General features: G+C 41.4%; 1 protein-coding gene across 1 annotated transcript in view; it reads right to left on the bottom strand.

The window, feature by feature from the left end:
* ITPR3 (inositol 1,4,5-trisphosphate receptor type 3) overlaps positions 1-12,040 on the bottom strand; it is a 373,063-nt gene that overhangs the window by 272,342 nt on the left and 88,681 nt on the right. Inside the window, exons 4-9 of the mRNA XM_073666508.1 lie at positions 11,781-11,867; positions 10,816-10,974; positions 6,123-6,221; positions 4,820-4,903; positions 3,511-3,657; positions 3,112-3,207 (exon numbers count right to left, since the gene is read on the bottom strand). Coding sequence (XP_073522609.1) covers positions 3,112-3,207; positions 3,511-3,657; positions 4,820-4,903; positions 6,123-6,221; positions 10,816-10,974; positions 11,781-11,867 — 672 coding nt within the window. The remainder of the gene's footprint in view (positions 1-3,111; positions 3,208-3,510; positions 3,658-4,819; positions 4,904-6,122; positions 6,222-10,815; positions 10,975-11,780; positions 11,868-12,040) is intronic.

The raw sequence follows: 12,040 nt of genomic DNA, 5'->3' as shown, positions 1-12,040 counted from the left end.
ATTGAACGTGGCCTTTGGTCAATGTTCATACGTGGCTATTTACTACATTTTTTGCTGTGGATTACTGTCCACAGTACATGTTTAATAAAGTTAGTTTTATTCACAAAAAACACAGCAAAAAAAACAGCAAGAACGCAGCAAGACCTTTTGCAACTTTTTTGAGCTATTTGTGAAAAAAAAAACACAAGCGTGTGCATGAGATTTCTGAAGTCTCATAGCTTTTGATAGTTCTGTAAAGTGCAGCTTATTTTCTGCAGAAAAAAACGCAACAAAAAAACTTGTGCAAAAACGTCACATGTGAACACTGCCTTACAGTTTCTTCGTGCACTTACACACTAGTTTTTTCAATATGTAACAAAATCAGACATTTAAGGGGGTTTCCGTAATTTTTGGTGTTTATTTTTTATTTTGTAGCATTTTTGTAGATATTCTGAACATGCTGTTCTTGTAAATAAAATGCCACTGATCCCACCAAAATGTACATGCCAAAATGTTTTGCAATATGAATGTAGTATTTTACATTTGTTGCTATAAAATGTAAAGTAATATCTGATGTCAGTGTTTGCGCCCTAAAAAACTACAATAAAAATGCTGATGTAGATGCCATGAAAAACTAAGCAAAATGCTGTGTATTATTCTAAGTTCACACAGCTGCTGAATTTATTGAATTATTATTATTATAGCGTCATTTATTCCATGGTGCTTTACATGTGAAAAAGGGGTATACATAGCAAAAACACTTACAATAGTCTTGAACAAAACGAGTAACCGACTGGTACAGGAGGAGAGAGGACCCTGCCCGCGAGGGCTCACAATCTACGAGGGATGGGTGCGGATACAGTAAGTGAGAGGAGAGGTGGTCGTGCAGCGGTATGGTGGAACTAGGGTTACTGCTGGTTGTAGGCTTGTCGGAAGAGGTAGGTCTTCAGGTTCCTTTTGAAGGTTTCCATGGTAGGCGAGAATCTGATTTGTTGGGGTAAAGAGCTTCAGAGTAGGGGGAATGCAAGGGAGAAATCTTGTATGCAATTGTGGGAAGAGGAGATAAGAGGGGAGAAGAGAAGGAGATCTTGTGAGGATCGGAGGTCGCATGCAGGTAATTATCGAGAGACTAGGTCACAGATGTATGGAGGAGACAAGTTGTGGATGGCTTTGTATGCCATGGTTAGAGATTTGAACTGGAGTCTCTGAGTAATGGGGAGCCAGTGTAGGGATTGACAGAGGGGAGAGGCCGGGGAATAGCGGGGTGACAGGTGGATTAGTCAGGCAGCAGAGTTTACGATCTTTTGGAGAGGTGTGAGAGTGTTAAAAGGGAGGCCACAGAGCAGGAGGTTGCAGTAGTCGAGGCGGGAGATGATGAGGGCGTGCACTGGTGTTATTTTCGATTCATGGTCGAGGAATGTGCGGATCCACGAAATACTTTGTAGTTGGAGTCGGCAGCAAGTGGAAAGGGCTTGGATCTGAAGTTTGAAGGACAGATCAGAGTCAAGCTTGCGGGACTGGGGAGAGTGGGCAGCCATTCACTTTGATGGATAGGTCAGATGGGGGGGGGGGTGAGTGAGATGGTGGAAAGATGATGAATTCAGTTTGAACCTTTGGGGACACCGACAGATAGGGGGCGAGATGAGGAGGTGGTGTGAGAGTGGGAGATGCTGAATGTCTGGTCTGTTAGGTATGAGGAGATCCAAGATAGGGCCAAGTCTGTGATGCCAAGAGATGAGAGTCTGTAGTAAGAGGGAATGATCCACTGTGTAGAAGGCAGATGATAGGTCCAGGAGGAGAAGGACAGAGCAGTCTTGTTTGGATTTGGCGGTTAGTAGGTCGTTGGTGACTTTAGTCGGGGCAGTTTCAGTGGAATGGTGCGGTCGGAAGCCAGATTGTAAGTGGTCAAAGAGAGAGCAGGAGGAGAGGTGGGAGGACAGTCACATTCACAAAATGCGACTGGCTCCTTATGCCTTTCCGCATAGCAGACGGGTGCAGGAGATGCCTGCTATTTACATGCATCCTGGTCCATAAATCAGGACAGACTACAGCATGCTGCGGCTTTGATTCATGCAGAACTGTGGTGTGGTGAGGGAGAAAATTAGACAGTGTGCACTTGCACATAGGCTAAACTTGGTTTCAGTGCTGTTGTGTTATTTACGGACAGCAAATGGAATGGAAATACGTCTGTGTGAGGGTATCCTACAACATACTCTTCAGAAGTTCAGTAACAGCCGAGTACAACATTATTAATATATTACTTATTGCTCTTATATTTCCTATCTTATTATGGAATAGTGTCCTGAAATCCTGGCAATGAATGTAACTCCAGGCTAACTGAAGTAGGCAGCTGAAAATTGCTCATAAAACACACCTACAAAAAGACTCTACTAAACACGGGCAAACATGTTTTTTCATGTCTCTTATCTCACACTGAATCCCCATAAACTGAGACACACCTTTTCCTAAGAGATGAGGTTCTGTGCTGGAAATGTGTTCCTCATATATATAAGTATTTGCTAAGTGTAAATGATAGCATTACATCTGAGCAGTGTTGTCACGCCTTCTATCACTACTCAGATCTACAACTAATGATTACACCTTATACAGAGATCAGGGAAAGCAAGACAAGCCCAAATGCCTGGATTACCTCAGAAAATGGGCTTCTTGTAACTGAAAAGTGACTATTGTAAAAAGAGAAGGCTTCAGTGCGCTGTCTGCCTGCTCCCAATAGTGCTGTACTTTGGAGTAAGGACACCATTAAGCAGCTCCAGGCATAGCTTATTGTGCAGAACACATAACTGACCACATTATCCATACATTTCCCGATAGCTAGGGAGAATAAACAAGGAGAAACCACTGCTCTAATCGCTGCAACAATGTTAGAATAAAATACTTATTGGGTAATCACCCATAACCTACAGATAGCACGAGGAGCACTGCCATATGTACTCAGAATGTCAGTAACAATGAATGAGGTGTGCAAGACTAGAACACATCGTTTATATGCCCCAAGCCATACTGCCTATGGTCAAATTAAACATTAATTGTAGCATTAGCTATCAAAATACAATCACCTTGTAGTTACATAGATAACACATCAAGTATTTCAATATAATGCCCCAAACTTACTTCTGCGGCAAGGTAGTTTCCAGTTGCAAGGTGTTTAAATCTATATAAACTGTTCCAGTGTCCAGCACCCCCTCTGCAAGGATCATGATGTACCACCTTTAATAAAAAAAGAAAGAAAAATATAATGTAAAATATCAATAATCACATAGTTTACTATGTGTAGTTGTGCACATCAACACATCGACAAGTACCCCATGAATGAAGCCTTAGTCATTAAAGAAAAATCTGTATATTATAGGTGATGGCTTTGGCCCCCAGAGGTTAGACAGCCTGTAATCATCTTATTTTAGGGATCTCTATAACCAAAAGGGGATTGTTATAAGGACACAACTAACATTTTATAATCAGCTATTACAAAGATCCAGCCTTGAAAGACAAAAAAGGTGAGGGGCTTCTCACCTCCACCTCCCAAAGAGCGTTGGAGCTAGTAGCTGAAGTGGCGGACTGGCGCAGTGTGGTACGCAGAAATACATGATGCCGAGCCTTATATTCATCACATGTCAGAAACTTCTCTTGCTCGGCATGAAAGAGGCGAACCACATCCCCCTATGGAAATTACACAAATGAGTACATAAGTAATAGGAAATATGTACAGCAAAAACAGATAAGCTAGTGCACAAACATGTCTGTTATCTATGGTGCATCTCGGAGCATTTTTGCTAAAATATGAAATGTTGCAAATAAAAAAAACAATATGGAACCTCTACAATGTACGTGCTTGCCTAGGAGAATGGGAGAATGATTATCCCAGTGTAAAACTGGGTTCACACGTGCCTCTTTTTCAACAGTTTTTTAATTGTTTTGCAACTCAGATAAAATAATTTCCATCTATTTTTAATATACAATTCACTGATCACAATGATAAAAAATATAATAAAGATACTTTAAAAAGGTGATGACAATGTTCCACTTCATCATGGATAGGGTAGGTCATTAATATCAGATCGGTGGGAGTTGAACACCAGCATCCCCCACCTTTGAGCTGTTTGCAGATCCCAAGGCAACTACATGTACACAGTGTACAGAACAATTGTACACCAGAACTCTGTACAATTTATAGAGACATTCTCAGGTAACGCAGCTCAGCTTTCGTTCACTTCAATAGAAAATGAATGGAAGATGATAAATGGAGGTGCGGGGTGTTGGAACTCCACCAATCTGATGACCTATCCCAAATATAAGTCTTAAACATCTAAGTCCTGAACAGCCCCTTTAAACTCCTGCGAAGCTCCTGACTTTTGTTGTATCAATGTGAATAAAAACTGCCAGAGGTCCAAGGAGGTAAAACATCTGAAAACAGGAGCACCCATTAAAACTCAATTAAAATTTCCTTGTACCTTTTAAACCTAAATGATGTACTCTTTTCCAAGCAATCTTATTGCTCCAATAAATCTAAAATGAAAAAATGAAGAAACTTCGCAAATAATTTGTAAAATAATCTTGCTGCAGAGCAACGTGTCTCTATAGTTACAGACTACAAACAAACCTTGTGTGTAGTCTGATCGCAGAGTCCATCTGCCATACTGTCTGTAGGTTAGTAACATATGACTGTAGCTAATGTGACATATATAGCCGTTATCCATTACTATAGATGTAATAGCAATTAAAGAAGTGGAATAAGATGAATAAGAGAAAAGGGGTTTATCTTGAAGCTTGAAGAAGGAGTGATGAAAATATTAAAACATGCATTTCATATTTTTGTTCTCACCCCTTTCAGGGCATCCTCCATGTAGTCTTTGTATTGCATGAAAAGATTGATCTTCCAGCTGGTGTTAGAATTTAAGGAGTTCACCTAAAACAGAGTAATTCCAATGAAATGCTTGGGTACACTACAGTCTTACTGTTCAATTGGTATCATCTTCTGTGCTATTTGTGAAATGACAACGCATTCATCAGGAGAACATGATGGCCTATTTAGGCAACACTACTTACTTACACTGCTGGGGTGATGCGGGCATGATGTGGGCACAGGAGCTTTGCCTGTGCCATCAGCAATGTATTTTACAGCTGACACTTTGCTGCAACTGTCAGGATCGGAGATAACCGGGCCCACTCTTTATTCACCTGATGCCATGGTCAATGAAGACCACAGCATCTAAGTTATTAGCAAGGGTCGCGGTCAAGTCCATCAGTGGGACCAAATAAATGTATAATAAAATGCTAAAAAAACTGTCTTGTTCTCAACACAACTGGACGTTCATCAGTGTTTTGTGTGAAGAATGCTGGCTTACTGGTCATACCAATAGCCAAGTCAGTCAGCTTACTTTCTCAAAGACAATGTATAGACAGAAAAGGGGTCTGGCTTAGCTATTGAAATGAGTCATTCAGCCAGTTCTCTTCACACACAGCATTGATGAGATGCTACCACAGGAAAGCCTCTCCTGTGCTAATCCCAAACTAGGAGGGGAGCTGCAGTGACCACTGGAAAGCAATTGAAGTCTAGGGCTCTTTTGTAAATAGAAATACATTACAAAGTTGTATGTATTTATATTAGGAACACATCTAAAGTTAATTTCTTTAATGTAGGCATCTCCTCTAAGGTCCACTATAACCGTGACCTTAAAAAGGAGCTTTCATCAAATTTTATAGAAAACAAGAAGAGGATGCCTATGGTGAACACCCACATTTACATTGAAAACACAAATATATTTCAGCATTAGAAAATCAACTACAGCGCTTTCTTTAATATACAGTATCCATAAAGTAGTCAGTGAACCATTCCAAAATGTCCGTTATAAAGGCTGAAGTAATAACAGAGTTTTATTTTCTTTAAATTTGCAAATTCAAATGCATTTCTGCAACTGTTAGTTCGCCAGACACAACCAGACACAAACAAAATCTGGGAAATCAAGGTGGCTTAATTTATAAAAAGTACAGTCACCCTGAAATTACAAGACAAAATCATTTTGCTTTATAAACATTCACTGAACAATAATGAATAGGAAACAATTGTATCTTCCAAGTTATTTATGCCTAAACCGAATAAAAGCCCAGCCATCTATTGTTCTTACCTCCTTGCAGCCTGGGTTGTCACTGAGTTCATAGTTACTGGCATGTAGGGGTTGCCCAGCATTCACAGGGTTAAGATTTACCTTATCACCAACAACCACCTATAAGAGAGATGTATTTATATTTCAGATTCAGTACTCAAAAATATATACAGTATAAAACATACTTCCTACTAATTAAACTTCACTTGAGGTGTAAACAAGAGGAGGGGTAAGGTCAATATCAATAATTTTAATGCTCTAGGGTACCCTTACCACTACAGGCCCAGGCCAGGGAGTCCCGCTCCTCCGTCCTCCGTCGACGCCGACTCTGCCCGAGGTACGCACACTGCGCGCAGATCCCTAGGTACTGTGCTTAAGGCGCACACGCGTGCTCCCTGCTTCTTAAAGGGGCTGTGCGCGCCATCCTAAAGTGTCCCCGGCCAAAGACCAGAGGACACTAAATACTTAAGGCACCTCCTCCAACATGTAGGTGCCTGTGCAATGTTAAAAGTTTGCTGCTTAAACACTCTTGTCAGTTCTCAGGTCCCAGTGCATGTATCACCATTTACTTGCCCGTCTATCAGCCGTGCCCGCAAGCCTGTCTACCAGCCATGCCCGCCTGCCGGTCTACCAGCCGTGTCAGCCTATCAGCCTTGCCCGACTGTGCCTGCCTCCTGTCATCCACCCGAGGTCAGTCCCAGAGTTGCACCTGGTCCACCTTCCTCATCCCTCCTCGGGTCATGGAATCGTCAAGCCGCCGTACATCTGAGGTCAAATTTGGTGAGGTCCCTAATTACGCCCCTCCAGGCTCTCCACGGACCACAGCACAGCGGTTCCACCACCCGTCCCGTTACACAATGGAGAGATTGTATATCTATTGTTAGTGTTTCTCTGTAGCATGTGTAATATACACATATAGTTTTACATCATACATATTACGTACATTCTCTGCAGTGCACACACATAAACACTACTGCATGCACACTAAATGCACACTCGGTTCTGCTGTATATAAGCATACAATTCGGCTATATACACACACACCACTGCTACACACACAGCTTTGCTAAATACAGAACTCTGCTACACGTGTACACACATGCAGCTCTGCTAGATGCAGACACACACAATTAAACTAGGTCAACACACACACATCTAGCTAAACTAAATCCACACGCACACAGAGCTCAGCTACATCAACACACACAGATCAGTTACATCAACCAACAGGAAGCAGCCTCTGTAATATAAGAGGCACACTTTTGTTAGCAAGAATAAATAGTAATGGTACAAATAAATATAAAATATTATATCCCAAAAAGTAAAGTGCATAATACAGTATATGTGGTTCACAAAAATACGGTATATGCTTGTATACTATACAGTACAGACCAAAAGTTTTGACACACCTTCTCATGTAAAGATTTTTCTGAATTTTCATGACTATGAAAATTGTCCATTCACACTGAAGGCATCAAAACTATGAATTAACACATGTGGAATTATATACTTAACAAAAAAGTGTGAAACAACTGAAAATATGTCTTATATTCTAGGTTCTTCAAAGTAGCCACCTTTTGCTTTGATGATTGCTTTGCACACTTTGGTATTCTTTTAATGAGCTTCAAGAGGTAGTCACCGGAAATGGTTTTCACTTCACAGGTGTGCCCTGTCAGGTTTAATAAGTGGGATTTTTTGCCTTATCAATGGGGTTGGGACCATCAGTTGTGTTGTGCAGAAGTCTGGTGGATACACAGCTGATAGTCCTACTGAATAGACTGTTAGAATTTGTATTATGGCAAGAAAAAAGCAGCTAAGTAAAGAAAAACGAGTGGCCACAATTAATTTAAGAAATGAAGGTCAGTCAGTCCGAAAAATTGGGAAAACTTTGAAAGTGTCCCCAAAGTGCAGTTGCAAAAACCATTAAGCGCTACAAAGAAACTGGCTCACATGAGGACCGCCCCAGGAAAGGAAGACCAAGAGTCACTTCTGCTTCTGAGGATAAGTTTATCCGAGTCACCAGCCTCAGAAATCACAGGTTAACAGCAGCTCAGATTAGAGACCAGGTCAATGCCACACAGAGGAGTTCTAGCAGCAGACACATCTCTTCAACAACTGTTAAGAGGAGACTTTTTGCAGCAGGCCTTCATGGTAAAATAGCTGCTAGGAAACCACTGCTAAGGACAGGCAGCAAGCAGAAGAGACTTGTTTGGGCTAAAGAACACAAGGAGTGGACATTAGACCAGTAGAAATCTTTTCTTTGGTCTGATGAGTCCAAATTTGAGATCTTTGGTTCCAACCACCGTGTCTTTGTGCGACGCAGAAAAGGTGAATGGATGGACTCTACATGCCTGGTTCCCACCGTGAAGCATGGAGGAGGAGGTGTGATGGTGTGGGGGTGCTTTGCTGGTGACACTGTTGGGGATTTATTCAAAATTGAAGGCATACTGGACCAGCATGGCTACCACAGCATCTTGCAGCGGCATGCTATTCCATATGGTTTGCGTTTAGTTGGACCATCATTTATTTTTCAACAGGACAATGACCCCAAACACACCTCCAGGCTGTGTAAGGGCTACTTGACCAAGAGGGAGAGTGATGAGGTGCTACGCCAGATGACCTGGCCTCCACAGTTACCAGACCTGAACCCAATCGAGATGGTTTGGGGTGAGCTGGACTGCAGAGTGAAGGCAAAAGGGCCAACAAGTGCTAAGCATCTCTGGGAACTCCTTCAAGATTGCTGGTAGACCATTTCTGGTGACTACCTCTTGAAGCTCATCAAGAGAATGGCAAGAGTGTGCAAAGCAGTCATCAAAGCAAAAGGTGGCTACTTTGAAGAACCTAGAATATAAGACATATTTTCAGTTGTTTCACACTTCTTTGTTAAGTATATAATTCCACATGTGTTAATTCATAGTTTTAATGCCTTCAGTGTGAATGTACAATTCTCATAGTCATGAAAATACAGAAAAATCTTTAAATGAGAAGGTGTGTCCAAACTTTTGGCCTGTACTGTATATACCGCATTCCAAATTATTATGCAGATTGGATTTAAGTGTCATAAAGAAGTCATTTTTTCTTTTCCAAATAAACTGATGGATGGTATTGTGTCTCAGGGCTCTTTGAATCATTGAAATCAATCTCAAACACATGTGGTCATTAGTTTGCCAGGTGAGCCCAATTAAAGGAAAACTAGCAAGGCTAAGTGCCCACGATGCAGAAATGCTGCGGATTTCTCCTGAGAGTTTGTGCATCTTCCTGGCAGAAAAAACACATGCAGATTGTACATGCAGATTGTACATGTGTTTTTTCTGCCAGGTAGAAGCGGATGTGAAGCGTTTTTAACATGCGATTTCACATGCGGGTTGTCAAGCGCTTTTCCAGGCGATTTTAGCATCACTTGGAAAGTGCTTGACAACTTGGTCACACTATATAAATCCATGTAACTGACATATATTTATATAGTGTGATCAAGTTATGATGCTGTAAATGCATATACTCACCTTCAGAATGGCCCCCGGTCTCCTGTATGGTGCGTCCGGTCTCTTCGGCGGCTCGCGGTGGTGTAAAAGGACCTTCCATGACGTCAGTTAGTCATGTGACAGGTCACGTGACCGCCAACGTCAGCGGTCGCGTGACCTGTCACATGACTAAATTACATCATGGAAGGTCCTTTTACCACCACGAGCCGCCGAAGAGACTGGAGAAGGAGACTGGGGGGCCATCAAAAGGTGAGCATATGTTTATTTATTATTTTAATTCTTTTTTAACTACAGGTACTATGGTACCCGGGTCTGGAGGAGAGTCTCCCCTTCTCCAGACCCCATGTACCATCCGCACACTGAATCGCTTAATATCCGCATGTGCACATGTAGTCATGTGGATGTTATGCGATTCAATGCAAGTCAATGGCAGCTAAAACGCAGCGATTCCACAAAATTAATGGTAGTGCTGCGGATTTTCCGCAATGATAACCCGCAGCGGAAATTTCAGCAGCATGTGCACAGCACATGCGGATTATCATTGGGGAACATAGCAGACCTTCTACCAAACGTTTAGTAAGCGTTTCCGCGGCAGAATTGCCGCTGCGGAAATGCTTGAAAAACGCATGGTGAGCACACTGCCTAAGAAGGATATCTCACATTATTAAGAAGGCCACAGGTTTCAATCAATAAGGATAAAGAAAAAGGATCTCTCTGCTGCAGAAAAGCGTCAAATAGTGCTGTCTTGGGCAAGGAATTTGCAGCTGCTGGTGCCTCTGTTGTGCGTAATAATTTGGAAAAGTGCATTTTGAGTTTTTTAACTTTTGGAAAAAAAAACTATTATCATTGGGAGGTTGATGATTTGAACACTATACTGACTCATTTGCATCGACCATTTAGAAATATCAGAGAAAAATAGCATTTGCATAATAATTTGGAACGTGTTAAATAAAATAATCGATTGTTTTACCTACTGTACTTTTCCTTACAAGTATTTCTCTTTAAGTCTAAAACAATCTTATAACAGATCTATCTATCATCTATCCGCAGGCTGGAAGGACAGTAGCACAGGAAATGGAAAATGACTTCATCACTGAAGTAAAATAGGGGGATATTTTACCTCAATATTTTGAGGTTTGGATGGGATTCTTATTAACATGATGAATGCATCCATTGCTGTAATTTACTTTGCAATTAGCTTAGCCCATTGTACATTTCAGGGATTTCCTTACATTGTCTCCATTACTGCGCAGTTTCCAAAAGGGTTGGATAAAAAGCCAGGACCCCTCATTTCCAGTTGCATCAAGAGTAACACGCATGGCATTCTTTTCCAGAAGCGCAGGAAGGCGTTTATTCACAGTGAGGTACTTGTTACTTTTCATATGAAGCAGCTATAATAAAGTATGGAATAAAGATGGAAATGGGAGACACAGACATAGTTAATAAAATATATCTTTCATGTGTAAACTATATCAAGGGACTAGTGTTGAGCTAGTATGTTCTGTCCGAGTATGCTCGGGCGAGCTCCGAGTATTTACAGCTGCTCGGTGATATGGTTGAATCGCTCCCGTGTGCATGATTTGTGACTGACAGCTTTATTACATGTGAGGAATGTGTAAGAAATAGACATTCCTCACATGTAATAAAGCTGTCAAACAGTTGCAAATCATGCACACGGGAGCGATTCAACCATATCACCGAGCAGCTGTAAATACTCGAAGCTCGGCCCGAGCATACTCGGACAGAACATACTAGCTCAACACTACAAGGGACCTTAGGGTAACATGTCATTATAAGGTAGTCACTCACAATAGATGAATGCCAGCCAAACCCAAGATTCTACCATTTAATTGACATGGCATGCCCCATGCTCTCCCCATGCCAAATGTCAAAGAGAAGAAAGGAATTCCAACATGCACAATCCTTTTTTTTATTCTAACTAAAGAAAATAGAGAGATATCTGCTACCGGCTTGCTTGTGCGTGGGTATGATGGGTAAAATAAGAAGCCACGCACTCCCAAGCCCTCATTTCTAAAAAGATGGTTCCAGTAGGGATATACAGTAAAAACTTTTTTTGAGGAAAAGAATAAAAAATTGCATTAGAAGTTAACGTGTATGAGGGTGGTCCTCGCAGACGATTTCCTTACACATCATAAACAATGTACTGAGCTATGTTAAACTACGAGACCGTGCTTACCTGTATTACACTGCCATATTTCACCACTTCACCATGAACCTTCTTATTCTCAGTGTCATTTTGCTTTTGCTCCAATGTTGCTGCATGCTACAAATAAGAGGCACAAATTGAGAGAGGGCGCCATTAAATACACTACTTGTCCACACCAAACTAAAAACAGCTTCATGTTTAACTTAAGCTGGACACACACATTGGCAAATAACAGCCAAACCTGTAAATTTCCACGGGACCAAACAAATATTCAGTATTTAGAACAGTGT

The sequence above is a fragment of the Phyllobates terribilis genome, unplaced genomic scaffold, assembly GCF_046119375.1.
Source record: "Phyllobates terribilis strain yellow unplaced genomic scaffold, ASM4611937v1 Scaffold_2__4_contigs__length_985480577, whole genome shotgun sequence".
Taxonomy (NCBI): Eukaryota; Metazoa; Chordata; class Amphibia; order Anura; family Dendrobatidae; genus Phyllobates; species Phyllobates terribilis.
The sequence above is the reverse complement of the archived record's forward strand: the minus strand, read 5'-3'. Positions and strand labels throughout refer to the sequence as shown.